The 19,299-nt window shown below is 52.5% G+C and overlaps 1 protein-coding gene across 1 annotated transcript; it reads left to right on the forward strand.

Moving 5' to 3' along the window:
- The first annotated feature begins 3,382 nt into the window (after window positions 1-3,382).
- On the forward strand, window positions 3,383-16,734 carry Pth1r (parathyroid hormone 1 receptor). The gene is made up of 14 exons (XM_090323209.1): window positions 3,383-3,394; window positions 4,361-4,541; window positions 6,593-6,727; window positions 8,623-8,733; window positions 8,828-8,946; window positions 9,054-9,148; window positions 10,146-10,341; window positions 10,769-10,922; window positions 12,733-12,793; window positions 13,055-13,121; window positions 13,502-13,596; window positions 15,025-15,166; window positions 15,279-15,320; window positions 16,212-16,734. Exons 1-14 carry the CDS (start codon window positions 3,383-3,385, stop codon window positions 16,593-16,595), a joined length of 1,794 nt encoding a protein of 597 aa, XP_090179335.1. The 3' UTR covers window positions 16,596-16,734.
- The last annotated feature ends 2,565 nt before the right edge of the window (window positions 16,735-19,299 follow it).

Raw genomic sequence — 19,299 nt, forward strand, 5'->3', positions numbered from 1 at the left:
TGAGGGTGAGAGCTGAGAATCCTGGTTCAAAGCCAGCCTGGGCACTAAAGTCCATGAGACTCTTATCTCCAATGGACCACCAGAAAACCAGAAGTGGCGCTGTGGCTCAAGGGGTCAGGCAGTAGCCTTGAGCTGAAGAGCTCAGGGACAGCACCCAGGCCCAGAGTTCAAATACCACCACCACCAAAAAAGCATCAAGTACTGAGTTTGAATCCTGCTTTCGGACCAGGATTCTCCTAACCTGAAGGTTCCCCCCACCTCTGTGCCTGTACCCTAATAATTCTGATCCCAGCAAAGGACCTAGAAAACCAAAGATTTTTTTCTCCTCCTTCCTTCCCCCTCCCACTACCCCTATAAGGACACACTCTGCCAGGGGTAGACAGGTTAACTGACAGGTGCGGGTTGTCCATACGCACTCTGTATGTCCATCAGAATAGAACTCAGACTCCCAGCATGCTCTAATCTGACCTCTGTCGGAACGTGTGTGTCTTAGCCCACGTGTGAATCCACTCGTGTGTTCTGGACTTAGGATTTTTTACCCCCCCCCCCCGTGTACCCCCTCCCCTCCATTCTATTGTTTTCTTATTTGTATTCAACAAATGCTTCTGCACTTTGTCCTTGCCTCACTTTATCCTGAGCACTTTACAAGGATTAACTCGTTTAATCTTCTCAGCAACTCTCTGAGAAAGGTGATTGTCCTTATTTTATTATTACTATTATTTTTTTTCCCCCAAAACTGACCCCAATGACACAATCACTATTGCTTATCTCCTTTACCATGGAAGTGTAGGGGTACAGGTCCCCAGAGCCCCATAATTTTGCTGTGTGAAAGCTGATATATAAGCTTGGCTCTCTTACCAAGGCTGAGGATAAAATATGAAGAAGAATTCCACCGTAGGTTTGTTTTAATTTTTTTTTTCCAGTGGTGGGGCTTGAACTCAGGGCCTGGGCGCTGTCTCTGAGCTCTTTCAGCTCCAGGCTTCTGCCCTACCCCTTGAGCCACAGCGCCACTTCCGGTTTTCTGGTGGTTTATGGGAGATAAGAGTCTCATGGATTTTTATCCCTGGGCTGGCTTTGAACCTTGATCCTCAGATCTCAGCCTCCTGAGTAGCTAGGATGCCAGGCGTGAGCCACCCGCACCTGGCATAAATTCTTTTTAATGCTGTGTAAATATCATAAGACACGAGACTCCTTAAGCAGTTTCTAGGAATGAATGTATACTCAAATTATTTGTCACTTTCGTGGGTGTGAGAGGGAGAGAGAGCTCTAAATGGTGGCTTGTGAAGCTCTTTGAAATGTCCGTATGTGTTCCCAGGTAACTGTTTCGTAGTAGGATATGTCTAGATTTTTGTCTTGGTTGGCTCTGCAAACCTGCACTTTGCTTTCTTTTATTTTTTTTTTTTAATTTTTAAAAAGACATGGCCAAATTGCTCTTTACATGAAGCGGTGCCTGTTTTAATACCCAGGCTAACCACAACCTCCCCCCCCCCTAAACCAACACCACATTCTCAGTCTGGTGGGATTTGTTTTCAAAAAACAAAATATACTGGGTGTGGTGGCTCACGCCTGTCATCCTAGCTACTGAGAAGGCTCAGATCTGAGGATCGAGGTTCAAAGCCAGCCTGGGCATGAAAGTCCGTGAGACTCTTATCTCCAGTGAACCACCAGAAAACTGGAAGTGGTGCTGTGGCTCAAGGGGTAGGGTGGTTGCCTTGAGCTGAAAGAGCTCAGGGACAGCGCCCAGGCCCCGAGATCAAGTCCCATTACTGACCAAAAAAAAAAAAAAAACAAACCCTACACAAAATAACAACAGCAGCAGCAGCAGCAAAACACAGACGTCTCTTGTCAGTGGTCTTTGCACAATTGTTTACTGTCTGTTTCTAAAAGCGGCTCTCTCAGAGCCATTACCCATCTTTCTGTGGGGGATGTATCTGGTGTGTATTGATTGGTTGAAGCTTTTTATATCACCTCTGCTTAAACACATCCTGTACTATTCCTTCCCTCTTCCCCCGCCACAACAGACAGACAAAGACAGGGGGGAGGAGAAATTCAAGAATAATGGAAGATAGGACAGGAATTATTTTTTTTTTCAGACCCTTGAGATCATCTGTGGAGTCCCGTTTGTTTATTGTCCCCATCCTGGGGCTTGACCTCAGAGATCGGGCCGTCGGCTGCTTCCACTGGAGAGTCCATTGCAGACTTTCCTGTCTGAGCTGGCCTTGAGCTGTGATCCTGAGTAGCTAGGATGACACTAGAAAACCAGAAGTCAGGGCCCTGAGTTCAAGCCCTAGTGGTCCCAATTAAATTTTTTTTTTTGGCCAGTCCTGGGGCTTGAACTCAGGGCCTGAGCACTGTCCTTGAGCTTTTCTCAAGGCTAGAACTCTACCACTTGAGCCTCAGCACCACTTCCAGCTTTTTTCTATGTATGTGGTACTGAGGAATCGAACCCAGGGCTTCATGCATGCTAGGCAAGCACTCCACCACTAGGCCACACTCCCACCCTCCTGCTCAATCCATTTTGGTAGTTTTGCTTTGCTTGAACTTTGTGTCTGAATTCAGCAGATTGTGGTCTTAGCTTTTTCATTCCAGTCCGGCGCTTTACCACTTGAGTCAAACCTCCACTTATGGCTTTGGGCTGTTTAGTTGGAGATAGGGATGTTTCTGATTTGATTTATCTCCCTGAGCCGGCCTCAAATCATGATCCCCTAATCTTAGTCTCTTGGAGTGGCTAAGGTGACAGGGCGAGAGCCTCCAGAGGTCTGGCGTGGTCAATTTGTATTTAACTCTTGACAGCCTATAGTCTGTCTAGATCTCAGTTGAGGCCACTCTCCAAGCCAGAGGCCTCCATGGTCTAATCCGGTCCTGGTGGATTGAGGGGAGGCTCTATCAGTCACTTGGGGAGACAAAATAAACTGAGCCGGGCACCAGTGGCTCACACCTGTCAACCTAGCTTCTCAGGTGGCTGAGATCTGAGGATCAAAGCCAACCTGGGCACAAAAGACTGTGAGACTCTTCTCTCAAGGAGTTACCAGAATCCAGAAGTGCCGCTGTGGCTCAAGGGGTAGGGCGGTAGCCTTGGGTTGAAGAACTCAGGGACAGCGCCCAGGCCAGAGTTCAAATCCCACAACCAATCAAAATAATATTAATAATAATAATAATAATAATGGGGAAGATGGTGGTGATGATGATGACGTGATGATGATGTGATGATGATGATGATGATGATATGGTGATGATGATGATGATGATGGTGATGGCTGTATCATGTGACCACGTGAATGACGTCCCTGGCAATTACCATGATGGCAATAAGAGCGTTCCCATGACTAAGCATGGCAGTGGTGGTGATATGGGGGGGCAGAGTCTTGCATTGCTGGTATAGATGGACACATTCGTGAGTGGACATGGCTCAGGGGTGACTGGGAGTGGGGGGCCGCACCTCAACAACCCAATCCCCAATGTCAAAGGCAAAAGGAGAACTTGAGGTCTTCTTGGTTGGTCATGGGGCTTGAACTCAGGGCCTGGGTACTGTCCCTGAGCTCTTCAGCTCAAGGCTACCGCCCTACCCCTTGAGCCACAGCCCCACTTCCAGTTTTCTGGTGATACATTGGAGATAAGAGTCCCATGGACTTTAGTGCCCGGGCTGGCTTTGAACCAGGATCCTCAGATCTCAGGCTCCTGAGTAACTAGGATTACAGGCGTGAGCCACTGGCACCAAGCTAAGAAAGTCTCATCTGTGACTGGGGAAAATGTCTGAATAGAATACTGGGCCACGGGCCGGGAGTTTGGCCTAGTGGTAGAGTGCTTGCCTAGCATGCACGAAGACCCGGGTTCGATTCCTCGGTACCCCACATACATAGCAAAAAGCCGGAAGTGGTGCTGAGGCTCAAGTGGTAGAGTGCTAGCCTTGAGAAAGTCCAAGGACAGTGCTCAGACCCTGAGCTCAAGCCCAGGACTGGCAAAAAAAAAAAAGAATACTGGGCCACGATGGAAAGTGGCGACTCTTACAGTCTCTGCAACTCCCAAGAAGGGATTCAGACTCGTCCTCTTTGAGTTTATTACTCCTTGGCCATCCCTCATCCTCCATGTCCGGAACATTCCAGCCATTTCTACATTCCTCAAGGGGATAGATAGAGCAGAGAATGTCGCTGGCTTCGGTGACATTCAGCAGGGTTTGCTGGGTAAGGCAGGCATGGGACCTCTCTTCCCTTTTTTCCTCAGAGGGAAGCAGATGGGAGCCTTTGAGCCACAGCCTCTCCATTTTTTGACATTTTCTCCATTCCCTCTAGAGCCAGGGTCTTGAGAAAGAAGCCTTCAGGGAGGTTGGCTGTGTCTTAAGGACCAGCTGCCTCACCTGTAGTCTTGGGGTGTGTGTGTGTGTGTGTGTGTGTGTGTGTGTGTGTGTGTGTGTGCTCATGTGTGTTTATTGGTTTGGCAGGTGGACTCAGATGACGTCTTCACAAAAGAGGAGCAGATTTTCCTGTTACACCGCGCCCAGGCCCAGTGTGACAAGTTGTTGAAGGAAGTCTTGCGTACAGCAGGTAAGAGTAGAGCTAAGAGAGAGACCAGGCCAGGCTGTGGTGGGCTTGAACATGCTATTAAAAAAAAAAAAGTGGGGGTAAGCCAGGCACGGTGGCTCACGTCTGTCATCCTAGCTACTCAGGAGGCTGAGATCTAAGGATCCAGGTTCAAAGCCAGCCTGGGCACAAAAGGAACTGAGACTCTTATCTCCAATGAACCTCTAGAAAACAGGAAATGGGGCTTGGCTCAAGGGTAGGGTGGTAGCCTTGAGCTGAAGAGCTCAGGGACAGCACCGAGGCTGAGTTCAAGCCCCCATGACCCACCAAAAAAAAATTAAGGGTAGACCTAAGTAAAAGAAGAAAAAGAAAGAGGGCTGGGAATATGGCCTAGTGGTAGAGTGCTTGCCTAGCATGCATGAAGCCCTGGGTTCAATTCTTCAGTACCACATACCCAGAAAAAGCCAGAAGTGGTGGTGTGGCTCAAGTGGCCTTGAGAAAGCTCAGGGACAGTGCCCAGGTCCTGAGTTCAGTCTCCGAGGAGAAGGGATCCAGGATCAGAGTCTTTGATGAAGGCTCTAGACCACTCCCAAAAGAGTAGCCTGAAGCAGCTTCTTTCAGGATAGGCTAACCACAAACTAAACCCAGAGACCTTTTGGACAAGCCACTTGGGCAAAAGGGCAAAAGCAGAGGACCCATGGGGTATGATGGGATGGGAGGCAAGTAGAGAGATGTTTGAGGCTTAGTCACCTGTCATCCATACGTCACTCTCCAGAAAGGGCACCCAACCTTACATCTCATAAGAGGCAAGAAAATCAACATCCAGGTCACCTGCACTAAGTTTCCACACCCCAACCTCCAGAACCTTACTGAGACAGTCAGGAGAGGGAGACGGTTTCACTTGAGCTATAACTCAAGGCACGCAGTCAGATGGGAGGATTTTATTTTATTATGATTATGATTATGATTATTTACTGTCAACTCTGGGGCTGGAACTCAGGGCCTGGGCACTTTCCTTGGATTTCTTTTTATTTTTTTTTTAAATATAATTTTATTATGTTTTATGTGGTACTGAGGAATCGAACCCAGGGCCTCATGCATGCTAAGCAAGCACTCTACCACTAAGCCACATTTCCAGAAATGACCCCACCCCACCAGCATTTGTCCAGTAGAAAGTCCAGCTCAAGTGGTATTTTATTATTTTTTAGAAGCTCTATACCCCTCACTGAAGTATGCTTAGGGCCACAGATATGGTAGAGAGACTTGGCTATCCACTCTTTTTTTTTTTTTTTTTTTTGCCAGTCCTGGGCCTTGAACTCAGGGCCTGGGCACTGTCCCTGAGCTCTTCAGCTCAAGGCTTAGTGCTCTGCCACTTTGAGCCACAGCACCACTTCCGGTTTTCTGGTGGTTCACCTGAGATGCACAGGCGCCTGGCTCCCCTTGATTTTTATAGATGGGACAGTCCCCATTTCCTGGACACCTGTCTGCTTTTGTCCTTCGCCCTCTAGTGGCCATTTCCTTCTTGTATGGCTTCCATGCTTGAGAACCCTTAGCTCATCCCCACACATCCCATAGTATTTATTCCCATGAAACCTTGCAAGACCAGCTCCAAATCCTGGGCTGTGGCTCAAGAAATTCATCCTGTATCTCAGATCTCCTCACAACCTGGCTGGATATCAGTAACCTAGGCAGGGTCAAAAGCCATCTATCTGGGCCTGGCGCCATGGCTCATGTCTGTCATCCTAGCTACTCAGGAGGCTGAGATCTGAGGATCACGGTTCAAAGCCAGCCGGGCACAAAAGTACCTGAGCCTCTTATCTCCAATGAACCTCTAGAAAACCGGAAGTAGGGCTGTTGCTCAAGGGGTAGAGCGGTATCCTTGAGCTGAAGAGCTCAGGGAGAGCACCCAGGCCCAGAGTTCAAGTCCCATGACTGACAAAAAAAAAGCCATCTGGGTGTTGAACAAAGGGGATGGGAAGCATGAGAGATAGAGGGTGTATCCCCCCCCCCCCCAGATCTGGTGACGCATGTCCACGACTAACAACCAGAACTCGCCATTCTCCCAATTTCTCCAGCTGACATAATGGAATCAGACAAAGGATGGGCTTCTGCATCTACATCCGGGAAACCCAAGAAAGAGAAGGCTCCTGGCAAGCTCTACCCTGAGTCTAAAGAGAACAAGGAAGTAGCCCCTGGCCCCCGGCGCCGAGGTATGCACGCGCATGTGTGTGTGTGTGTGTGTGTGTGTTGTTCACGTGGGTTTGGACCCACCAGCTTCCTGTTTCCCCTATCCCCATCCTGTTAGTTCCTAGGGGAAGCCCTGGAAAGACAGTCCAGGGACAACTTGGGTCCCGATGGCTCACGCCTGTCATCCTAGCTATCCAGAAGGCTGAGATCTTGAGGACTGAAGTTCAAAGCCATCCTTGGACAGGAATATCCATGAGACTAGCTCTCATGTACCACTCAAAAAAAACTGGAAGTGGAGCTATGACTCAAAGTAGTAGAGCACTAGCTGTGAACAAAAGAAGCTTAGGGACAGTACCCAGACCCTGAGTTCAAGCCCCAGGACAAGGAAGAGATTACTGAGAAATATTCAGGAATTCACAGAAAACAAGAGACCAAATGAGAGAGCCAGGAGCCGTGGCTCATGTCTGTCATCTCAGAAGGCTGAGATCTGAGGGTAGCAGTTCAAAGCCAGCTCAGGCAGGAAAGCCAGTGAGAGTCTTAGGTCCAAAAGAGCCCTAGAAGTGGACGTGTGGCTCCAGTGGTCGTGCCAGCCTTGAGTGAAAAGGCCAGATCAGAGCTTTGTGAGGCCCTGAGTTCAAAGCTTCCATCCACACCCCCACACCGTGATCCAGGAGGTACAAAACTAAGATCTGAGAGCTCAGTTTGTCACAGGAGGTACAGGCGACAGAGACAGTGTGACAAGGAGGGGGCAGTGAGAAACAGGGTCGCCTGCTTTCCACGTGGAGAGGTGTGGGGAGACATAGCACACAGAGTCCAGGCTGTGGCCACAGGACCAGTTAGAACTGGCCTGGTGGGACGGGAGATCCCAGATGGGCCACATCTGGAGCCCTGTGGTCACCCTGTGGCTCTCCAGGGACCAGAGGGAATTGTGGGCCTGGCCAGGCTGGGGCTGAGAAATAGGGCGCCCAGGACAGAGAGCCTTTCACCAAGTTAGGCGGGCCCAGCCATCAAGGCAGATTTCCAGGGAGGCTAGAGAGAGGTTTGTGGTTGGAGCCTTGAAAGGAAGGGGGGTAGGGGAAGGGGGAGTTGTTGGAGAGAAGAGGGGGGGGCTGTGAGGTAGAGGTGGAATGTGGAAGTGAAGCCCCAGACATCTGGGGACTCCCCAGGGTCACTTGCATTTCGGCTGTGAGATCAAGACTCCAAAGAGAGACGTGGCATCCCGTTTCAAATGTCATTTTTTTAAACCAGGCGTCCGTGGCTCATCCTAGCTACTCAAGAAGCTGAGATCTGGGGATCAGGGTTCAAAGCCAGCCCGGGCACAAAAGTCCATGAGGCTCTTATCTCCAAGGAACCACCAGAAAATCAGAAATGGCTCTGTGGCTCAAGGCATTATAGCCTTCAAATGAAGAGCTTAGGGAAAGCGCCCAGGCCAAGAGTTCAAGTCCCATGACGAGCAAAAAAAAAAAAGTAGTTTTCTTGGGAGATCCTCTGAGAGGTGGGGTCAAGAGCAGAAGGAAAAGGGGACAGCCCTGGATAAGCCCCTGAGAAGGACAAGACCCTGTATCATATGATTCCAGCAAGTCATTCTCTTCTTTTTTTTTTTTTTTTTTAAACTTTTTGCCCATCCTAGGGCTTGAACTCGAGGCCTGGGCACTGTTCCCGAGCTGCTTTTGCTCAAGGCTAACGCTCTACCACTTGAGCCTCAGCCCCACTTCCGGCTTTTTTCTATGTATGTGGTACCAAGGAATCGAACCCGGGTCTTCATGCATGCTAGGCAAGCACTTTAACCACTAGGCCACACTCCCAGCCCTATAATTTTTCTATATCTGTATACATGCACATCGAATGACGACACTGGCTCTTAACCATGGATCTGACTCTCCTTTCGCCTCTCTTCCTTTGCCTGTCCCTCACACAGGACGTCCCTGCCTTCCTGAATGGGACAATATCGTGTGCTGGCCGCTGGGGACACCAGGCGAGGTGGTGGCTGTGCCCTGTCCCGACTACATTTATGACTTCAATCACAAAGGTAAGGCTGGCAGGAGGGGGTGGAGAGCTGGAAGGCGGGGGTGTCACCCCTTCCTCGGCGGCCCTGACCTGGACCCCCTCCTCTGGACCCACAGGTCAGGCCTACCGTCGATGTGACCGCAATGGCAGCTGGGAGGTGGTGCCTGGGCACAACCGGACCTGGGCCAATTACAGCGAGTGTCTCAAGTTCATGACCAATGAGACGCGGGAACGGGTGAGGCCCGCCCCTCCCTCCCCTGGGGGGGACCCCAGGCCTGCCCTTGACCCTGGCAGCCTCCTCGAGGCCCCCAGTTGTTCTGACCTTGTCTCCCGTCTGCACAGGAAGTGTTTGACCGCCTAGGTATGATCTACACCGTGGGCTACTCCATGTCCCTGGCCTCTCTCACCGTGGCTGTGCTCATCTTGGCCTACTTCAGGTGGGTGGGGCGAAGAGGGGGCGGAGCAAACGGGGGCGGGGCTCGCTCTGTGCCTGGTGTGGTGGGCGGGCACTGGGCGGGGCTAGGGCAACGGCGTGCTGGGGGCGGATAGGTGCCTGGCGTGGTGGGCGGGCACTGGGCGGGGCTAGGGCCGGCGTACTGGGGGCGGATAGGTGCCTGGCGTGGTGGGCGGGCACTGGGCGGGGTGATCTTAGGCCTTGATTTGTGGGTGGGCCAATGGGCGGGGTAAGGGCGGGCCTTGCCCAAGGGCGGGTCTCTGACTGACTCCCGTAGGCGTGGCGAGTGCCGGCCAGGTTCGGTGGGCGGGGATAAGGCAAGCCTGTGGGGCAGATCTGGGCCGGGCATTGGGCAGACCAATGGGCGTGGTCCATGCAGGCCTGGCTCGGTGGGCGGGCCAGTGGGCGTGGTCCAGCAGGCCTGGCTGGGTGGGCGGGCCAGTGGGCGTGGTGAGAGCAGACCTGGCTCAGTGGGCGGGCCAATGGGCGTGGTCCGTGTAGGCCTGGCTCGATGGGCGGGCCAGTGGGCGTGGCATGTGCAGACCGGGCTCGGTGGGCGGGCCAATGGGCGTGGCGACAGTAATCCTGGCTCGGTGGGCGGGCCAGTGGGCGTGGTCCCTGCAGGCCTGGCTCGGTGGGTGGACCAGTGGGCGTGGTCCCTGCAGGCCTGGCTCGGTGGGCGGGCCAGTGGGCGTGGTCTGTGCAGGCCTGGCTCGGTGGGCGGGCCAGTGGGCGTGGTCTGTGCAGGCCTGGCTCGGTGGGCGGGCCAGTGGGCGTGGCCCTGCAGGCCTGGCTCGGTGGGCGGGCCAGTGGGCGTGGCCCTGCAGGCCTGGCTCGGTGGGCTGCCTGGGGGCGGGGCCAGGGCGGGGCCTGGGCGGGTTAGAGTAGACCTCTCACCCTTGACGTCGCCCAGCTTCCTGCACACCCCTGCCTGTGGGTCCCCGTGATCCCCCCTCACCACAACCCCCCTCCTCGGGCAGGCGGCTGCACTGCACTCGGAACTACATCCACATGCACATGTTCCTGTCGTTCATGCTGCGCGCCGCCAGCATCTTCGTGAAGGACGCGGTGCTCTACTCCGGCTTCACCCTGGACGAGGCTGAGCGCCTCACCGAGCAGGAGCTGCACATCATCGCGCAGGCGCCCCCGCCTCCCGCCGCCACCGCCGTGGGCTACGTGAGTCCCGCGCCCTCTCCCTCCCCCCCACCCGCTGTCATCCTGAGGCTGCGATCTGAGGATCAAGGTTCGCATCCCTCCCCTCCCCAAGATAAGAAAGGCTGTGAGACTCTTCCGTGCCATGAGCCAGCAGGAAAGTGGGGCTGCCACGCCTGCCAGGCAGAAAACCAAAACCACCACCCCCATCAACAACAAAACCCACTTTCCAGAGACTCCAAGCCTTCCATTCCTGCACCAGGTCTACTAAATCCAGCACCTGCCACACAAACCACCTTCCTCCAGAGACTCCCAGCCTGAGGCAACCCCATCCTTGCAACAGTGCAACCCCCCATCCCCTCCTCCCACCCCCCTGCCCCCTCCTCCCACCCCCCCTGCTCACCCCCAATGCTGGCCCTGCCCCTCCGGCTAACACTTGCTCCTCTCCTAGGCGGGCTGCCGGGTGGCTGTGACCTTCTTCCTTTATTTCCTGGCCACCAACTACTACTGGATCCTGGTGGAGGGGTTGTATTTACACAGTCTCATCTTCATGGCCTTTTTCTCAGAGAAGAAGTATCTGTGGGGTTTCACCATCTTCGGCTGGGGTACGTGGACCAGGGTTGGTCGATAGAGTTAAGAAGACGCTTCCTCTGTAGGATTGCAAGAGGAGGGGAGGGGTGAGGGGTGGAGAAAGACCTGCCTACTTTTGTTCCCCAAGGATGGCTTTGAACTTCGATCCTCCAGATTTCAGCCTCCCCAGTAGCTAACGTGACAGGCGGTGAGCCAGTGGCCAATCTTTTAGCCAAGATTTCAGCAGAATCAGAGATCTGCCTGGGGAGTCTGGAACCCTCATTCTACCTCCATCACTTTTGGGGTGTGTTAATCTGGCAGAGGTGGTCACCCCAGCAGAGCCTGGACTCGGGCATTCCAGCGCCAGCTCAGCTGCAGCATTCCTTTGCAGAATGGGTTCCTGGGATTTCTACTCAATCCTCCCAGGCCACCCTCCACCCCCCCCCATTCCTCCACCTCCCCTCGGGTCGTGGTATCCAGTTACTGATAATTGTTCATTATTGTTGGCAGCTGGAGTGCTTGGCTGGGCTCCAAGGCAGCTGGCCAGACTTCAGAGGGGGTGGCTCTGGTGGCTCGAGCTCTCTCTTTACACAGCACCCAAAAGCCCCTCGGGTCACTAGCCATGGCTTCCATAACCCCTTGGCACACACTCTAGTCCTGGCCTCACCATGGCAGAGCCTCTGGTCTGGGGAGGCCTGGGCTTCGTTCCAAGAACTGACAGGCTCTGAGGCTAGGAGGTATCCAGGGGGGATGGATTGGAAAACACAGAAATCAGGGAGCCAGACAGAATCTCGTGTCTTAGGAATGGCATAACTTTTTCTTACTATAACCCTTGTCTCCACTTGAGCACTGATGGCTCACATCCTGTCGTCGTCGTAACTCAGGAAGCTGTTATCTGTAAGAGGTTCAAAGCCAGCCCCTGGGACAGGAAAATCCTTGTGATTCTTATCTCCAAGCAAACCAAAAGTGGTGCTGTGGCACAAAGTGGCAGAGTACTTTAGCGGTCTTAAGCAAAAGAACTCAGGGAGGGCTGGGAGTGGGGCCTAGTGGTAGAGTGCTTGCCTAGCATGCACAAAGCCCTGGGTTCGATTCCTTGGTACCACATACATAGAAAAAGGTCAGAAGTGGGTGCTGTGGCTCAAATGGTAGAGCTCTAGCTGTGAGCTGTAGAGCTCAGGGACAGTGCCGAGGCCCTGAGTTCAAGCCCCACAAGTGACCAAACAAAACCAAAAACCAACCCCAGGCCAGAACACTTGGTGTCTATGCTCTGGCCTTTTGCTCAGCCTGACATGACAACTCTTCAGTGCATTCATAAGGAATAAACCTTTTTTTTTTTTGTCAGTTGTGGGGCTTGAACTCAGGGCCTGAGCACTTGAAGAAAGCATTGGGCTTTCCTCAAGGCTAGAGCCCTACCACTTGAACCACAGCACCACTTCTGGCTTTTTCTATGTATGTGGTACTGAGGAATCGAACCTATGTCTTCATGCATGCGAAAGCAAGCACTCTACCACTAGGCCAAACTCCCGGCCCCAGGAATACAATGTTTGAACCTGCTTGAGATGGAACAGAAATAAAATTGCTGGTCATAGGTTGTTTCCTCTGACCCGAGGGCAGAAGGACAGTGGATTTTGTAGATGGGTGAATGATTGTGTAGATGGGGAAAGGAGATGATATACAAGCAAAATAGGACAGGGAATTAAAGACTGGACGTGTTTGGTTTCAGCCCAGGCTGCAAGATGGCGATTGTCAAGCAGTTTTAGAGTGAAAGCAGCAGGACACAAATGAACCATTAGGGATAAGGAGATGGTATACACAGCCCTTCACGTGTCATTTTTGCACCCACAGGTGTACCTGTCGTGTTTGTGGGCGTGTGGGTCGGTGTCCGAGCAACTCTTGCCAACACTGGGTAGGTTGAGCCGGCAGAAGGGGCTTAGGGGAATTCTGATCCAAGCCATGAAACGGCCTTGGTTTTTCCAAGATGCACGGGGTAGATTCTCTGGTCTGTTGTGGCCTCTGGGTCAACTCCAGCTATGGGAGTTCTAAGCCAAACCCTCTGTGACAGGATGCCATCTTCAAAAAGGGCTGAACGAGTGGCCTCTGGCTTGGCCATGCACACACACACACACACACACACACACACAATCCTGAGCCTGTGTACCTACTCCAGGTGCTGGGATTTGAGCTCTGGGCACAAGAAGTGGATTATTCAAGTACCTATCTTGGCTTCTGTGGTGGTGAGTGAGGGGTGGGCAGTGTTTATGCCCAGCTCCTAACATATTTGGGAGGAGAGGGGACTTTCCTGCACCCTATGGGGAAAGCCAGAGCCCCAAAGCTCTGAGAACCTCAGCTGATCCCTAATTTCAGATCTAGATGGAGAAATGGAGAGATGCTAGATGCCGATCAAGAAAGTATGGGGGCGGGGGGGGGTGGCAGGAGTGTGGCTTAGTGGTAGAGTGCTCGCCTAGCATGCATGAAGCCCTGGGTTCGATTCCTCGGTACCGTAATCCAAGCTGGAAGTGGTGCCGTGACTCAAGTGGTAGAGCACTAGCCTTGAGAAAGCCCAAGCATGGTGCCTCGGGCCCTGGGTTCGAGTCCAGCCCTCCTCTTTCCACAGCTCAACTTCATTCTCTTCATTAACATCATCCGGGTCCTTGCCACCAAGCTAAGAGAGACCAACGCAGGCCGATGTGACACACGCCAGCAGTACCGGTGAGCCTTGCCCGGCGTTGGCAATGGGGTGTCCTGTGTGTCAGGAGAGGCGGACGTCTTGGGTTGAGCCTGTTGCAAGGAGGGGAGGGGCTCCGTGGTTGCCTTCTGGGGTCTCACCCCAGTCTCTGCCTACCCAGCAATGGTTGCTGTTTCCCCGTCAGATCCAGTGGGGACCCTGAGAACAAGCCTCCCGTTGGATCTGGGGTTCACTAGCGTAGAAAACATTCAGATACCCCCTCTTAAAAAAAGAAACAAAAAATAAGCCCTGTGCTGGCAGCGCCCACCTGTCCTCCTAGCTACTCAGGAGGCTGCGATCTGAAGATCGTGGTTCAAAGCCAGCCTGGACACAAAAGTCCATGAGAATTTATTTTTTTTTTTTGCAGTCCTGGGCTTGAGCTCAGGGCCTGAGCACTGTCCTTGGACTTTCTCAAGGCTGGAGCTCTACCACTTGAGCCTCAGCACCACTTCCAGCTTTTTTCTATGTATATGGTACTGAGGAATCGAACCCGGGTCTTCGTGCATGCTAGGCAAGCACTCTTACCCCTAGGCAAAACTCTCGCTGCCTCCCCCTCCTCCCTGTGAGACTCCTATCTCCAGTGAACCACCAGAAAACCAGAAGTGGGGTATGGCTCAAGGGGTAAAGGCGCTAGCTTTGAGCTAAAGAGCTTAGGAACAGTCCCCAGGCCTAGAGTTCAAGTCCCACAACTTACCAAAATGCATATGCATATTATATATCATAGTAATGAATATAAATATTATTATCAAATTAATATACAATTCATGTTATAAAATGATATAACATAATTGATTTTTCTTTTTTGGGGGGAAAGGGGGGGTCATGGGGCTTGAACTCTGGCCTGGGGGTTGTCCCTGAGCTCTTCAGCTCAAGGCTAACGTCCTAGCTTTGGGCCACAGCCCGACTTCCAGTTTTCTAATGATTAATTGGAGATAAGAGTCTCTGGACTTTGCATTGCCTGGGCTGGCTTTGAACCTGGATCCTCAAATCGCAGCCTCCTGAGTAGCTAGGATGACAAGCGTGAGCCATCGTGCCCGGCACAATTGATTGCATGTGTGTGTGTGTGTGTGTGTATTCTTGTATATGGAAACAGGGCTGAAACCAGTGAGGGGGGGTGAAGGGGGGGATGGGACCACAGAAGAAGAGTTGCATGCTGGTTAGAGGGCCCAGGAGGTGCAAAGGGCCTGTGGTTTGTGGTCCACTCTAAAACACCTCTCAAAATCCAGGTGCTCTCTGGGGTTGGAGGAGGAGGAGGAGGAGGAGGAGGAGGAGGAGGTGGTTGCCGCCACAGGGTTCTGTCACAGCTTCGGGTCCCTCCATAGTGTTGGAGGCTGGGGGCTGGCACGGGTGGGACACAGGGGGGTACAGTGGTGGCTGAACGGGTAGCCTGATCTGCCTGCCCTCTTGGCCAGGAAGCTGCTCAAATCCACTTTGGTTCTCATGCCTCTCTTCGGCGTCCATTACACTGTGTTTATGGCCTTGCCATACACCGAGGTCTCCGGGACCCTATGGCAAATCCAGATGCACTACGAAATGCTGTTCAACTCATTCCAGGTATGCAGGCCTGCCAGGAGATGGTGGGGAGAGGGGCTGGGGGAAGTGGGGGGGCCGGGGGAGGGGCCGGGGGAGGGAGGGCAGCCCTGATCTCACTCATCTCTCCCTACAGGGATTTTTTGTTGCCATCATCTATTGTTTCTGTAATGGCGAGGTAAGCTATAAGCCAGGTCGGGAGAGGGGGGGCTGCTGGGGGAAAGTGGAGGTAATGGCAGTGTTGGGGTGGGGGGGGGACCCTCAAGTCTCTTCCTCTACTATTCTTCCTTTTTTATTTATTTATGCATTTCTGGTCAGACGTGGGACTTGAACTCTGAACCTGGGCACTGTCTCTGAGCTCTTCAGCTCAAGGCTAGCGCTCTATCCCTTGAGCCTCAGCACCACTTCCGGCTTTTTTCTATGTATGTGGTGCCAAGGAATCGAACCCAGGTCTCCAAGCATGCTAGACAAGCACTTTAACCACTAGGCCACACTCCCAGCCTCATCTCTTTGTTGTTGTTGTTTTGTTTTTGTTTTATTTTTTTATTTTTTGGCCAGTCCTGGGCCTTGAACTCAAGGCCTGAGCACTGTCCTTGGACTTTCTCAAGGCTAGAGCCTTAAGAAAAAGCTAGAATGGCACTGTGGCTCAAGTGGTAGAGCGCCAGCCTGGAGCAAAAAAGAAGCTCCAGGACAGTGCCCAGGTGCTGAGTTCAAGGCCCAGGACTTGGGAAAAAAAAAAAAGGCTCATGGACTTTCCAGCCTGGGGCTGGCTTTGAACCATGATCTTCAGAATTCAGCGCTTAAACCCCAGCCGGAAAGCCAGGGTTCCCTGTGGGGGTGCCCTTGGAATCTCGTGGATTCTAAGGGGTGTCAGTTATCAAACCCCATGTTGGGTAACAGTGAGGTTTGAAATGGCCTTGGAATCTTCCATGTGTTTCCTTATTGATGGAGGGTATGGAGCAGGGTATTAAGAGATCTGGGACGGGGTTGGGTTTGGGGGGCTGGGTAGACACAGGACGGAGGGATTCAAGCCATACCTGGGCCTCCATCTTTCTGTCTCCCCCCCAAGGTACAGGCTGAGGTGAAGAAATCTTGGAACCGCTGGTCACTGGCTCTGGACTTTAAGCGGAAAGCACGCAGCGGGAGCAGCAGCTACAGCTATGGCCCCATGGTGTCACACACGAGTGTCACCAACGTAGGCCCTCGTGCGGGACTCAGTTTACCCCTCAGCCCCCGCCTGCTGCCAGCCACCACTGCCAACGGCCACTCCCAGCCACCGGGCCGTGCCAAACCAGGACCCCCAGCTTTTGAGACTGAATCCACTCCAGTCACCGTGGCCATCCCCAAAGACGATGGCTTTCTCAATGGCTCTTGCTCGGGACCGGATGAAGAGGCCACAGGATCCACGCAACCACCACCACTGTTGCCAGAAGAGTGGGAGACCGTCATGTGACTCGAGGCTGGACTGCTCTCTCACGGGTGGATGGACAGATGGACCACAATGATGACTGCTGGTTGAATGGCGTGGACGAAACCTGGGATGGGGAGAAGGAAAAAAGGGAAAAAAAGAGAAAAAAAAAAGGGAAAAGGGAGCAACGTGTGGCTTCCTGTGGTTTTCAACAGAGGAGTCACGCGAGGAGGAGTTCAGAGGCCTTGCAAGAGTCTGGGGTCGTGATCTCAGGAGTTGGGAGATCGTTAGGTGTGTGTGTGTGTGTGTGTGTGTGTGTGTGTGTGTGTGTGTGTGTGTGTGTGTGTGTGTGTGCCAGGTGGGGCTTGAACTCAGGGCCCTGGGTGCTTGTCCCTGAACTCTCTTGACTCAAGGCTAGCTGGTATCCAAGCACTGGAGCCACAACTCTCCACTTCTGGTTCTCTGATGATTCACTGGCACTGAGTCCCACGGACGTTTCTGTCCGGACTGACTTCAAACCGTGATCTTCAGATCTCAGCCACCTGAGTAGCTAGGATGACAGCCAGAAGCCACCAGCACCTGGTTTTTAAGTCCTATATGGCCCCTACCATGACACAATCCCCTCAGTCCGCCATGGTAGGCTGGCCAAAATGGTGTCTCATCCAAACCTGGGAGACAATCCTGACTTCAAGTCTTTTATGTATAAAAAATATATATATATATGGCGTCCTTACTTGACTTTTCCCTTCTCATTTCGGTTCTGACAGAACCAGAACGCTTCTCCCCACCCCCCCCCAGAAGTCCAGCAACTAGCAAAAGTCTTTCCTTCAAGACCCCCATTTTGGGGGGGGGGAAGGACAGCTAAGGGAGGGGTTGCAGCCGCTAGGGGTTATGGGAGAAGTCCCCACTTTGGTGTGGAAGGCTTCCACAAGGGTCGGGGAGATGATGAGAGGTGCTGTTGGAATGAAGGGAATCCCCCCCTTTCTCAAGTGAGGTGTCGTCTAAGGAAAGGAGACCTGGGCAGGACAGACAGACGCCAATTTCCCTCCCTAGGGAATGTTGACTTTTTCCCCCATCTAGAGTCCAGACTCATTTGATATCTGAGGCTCCCAAACCAGATTCTCCCCTCCTCCTCTCCTACCCCCCCCCCAACTCCCAATTTGTCTCTAGGACAGTGCCAGCCTTCACCCCCACTTTAGACTGGGGAACCATCCATCCATCCTCAATGTTGAGGTGAGTGGGCTAAACCTCTCACCACGGGTTCAAGACTGCAGATGAGGACTTGGGTTTTTTCTTTCACACTGGGCTTGAGTTGGTCTCTACCTCCCCCCCTGACACCCCCAAAGCTTGCCTGAACCATCCATCCAGGTGTCTGTAGAGGAAGTGGAATAGTCTTCAGTGGTAGCCTGGCAAATGATCAGGTCTGGGTTTGTGTTGAGCGGTCATTTTCCCCCTTCAAGGGCCTGCAACATGAACCTCAGGGAACGGGTAAACACCATTGGAACTCCGTCCACCCTCAGGCCACACAGGTTTGATGGTAAACTAGGGTACACTAGAGGAATATAGGGTTTGCTGGGTAACACCACATCCGGGTCTCCGTGTCTGCCCCCAGCCAACTCCCATAGAGCTTCATCCAGCCCAGGGTACCTCACTATGGCCAACTGAAACAAACCTGGAGAGCCATGAGGAAGAGGACTAGAAAGTCAGGCTGGAGGCCTCCAGCTTTTTGGGGGGGATGGAGAGCTGTAGACAGATCCCTTGGAAGGATTGGATGGAGACCCTGGATTGGGAGTTGTATACATGGGCCAGATTCTTGCTGGCTTTGCTTGCCAGTGACAGGAAGGAGGGTTCAAATCCAGGATGGAGAACAAAGTCGTGGGTCATAAGAGAGTTGGCTGTGGGTACCCAAAACTCCTTCCTTAGAATCTCCTTGTGGCTTGGCATAATATCCTTTGCCAGCTCTTGTTTTGTTTTGGTCCTGAGGCTTGAACTCTGGGCCTGGGCGCTGTCCCTGAGCTCTTCAGCTCAAGGCACTCTACCACTTGAACCACAGCACCACTTCTAGTTTTCTGGTGGTTCATTGGAGATAGGAGTCTCATGGTCTGGGCTGGCTTTGAACTTTGATCCTCAGATCTCAGCCTCCTGAGTAGCTAAGATGACAGGCGTGAGCCACCGGCACCCAGTTTGTATGTGTGTGTGTGTGTGTGTGTGTGTGTGTGTGTGTGTGTGTACATGTTTGTGTGTGCTGGAGCTTCTCAACCTTCTGAATAGCTGGGATTACAGGCTTGAGCCACAATCATCAGATTCTCATTCTCTTTTTATAAATCTGTGCACTGGTCAGCCAAGAACCCAAAGTCTTCTCCAGCCTGTGGCCTTCGTAAATCAGGCGATAATGTTGATTTGGGCCATATCAGCCGGTCTTTAAGGGTGTCACATTCCCAGCCCCCCCACCAAACTCACTCACTATAACAAGATAGAGGGGTTCATTATATGCAAGTTTCTATGAGGGTCTGTTGGAAGGTGTGTATTTATTTATATCTGTGTCTGTCTGTAGTTCCCCTCATGAGGTAGACTTGTGTCTGTGTATATTTATACAACTGAGTCTGTATATGTCTGATGTGTCTTTGTGTGTGTGCCCATGTGTATGCGCCAGTGTGTCTATTTTTGCTCATGTGTGTCTGCAGGCATATGTGTGTCTATTTGTGTGTGTGTGTGTGTGTGTGTGTAGACCCGTGGTCTGCGAATGCCG

The sequence above is a fragment of the Megascapheus bottae genome, chromosome 32 (genome assembly GCF_031878675.1).
Source record: "Megascapheus bottae isolate mThoBot1 chromosome 32, mThoBot2.hap1, whole genome shotgun sequence".
NCBI classification, from domain to species: Eukaryota; Metazoa; Chordata; class Mammalia; order Rodentia; family Geomyidae; genus Megascapheus; species Megascapheus bottae.

Excerpts from the sequence above, each read along its gene's own strand:
- Pth1r (XM_090323209.1), top strand. Across the intron at positions 13,122-13,501 it reads CTATCTTGGCTTCTGTGGTG|CTCAACTTCATTCTCTTCAT; the intron begins GTGAGTGAGGGG and ends CTCTTTCCACAG. Across the intron at positions 15,167-15,278 it reads TGCTGTTCAACTCATTCCAG|GGATTTTTTGTTGCCATCAT; the intron begins GTATGCAGGCCT and ends CTCTCCCTACAG.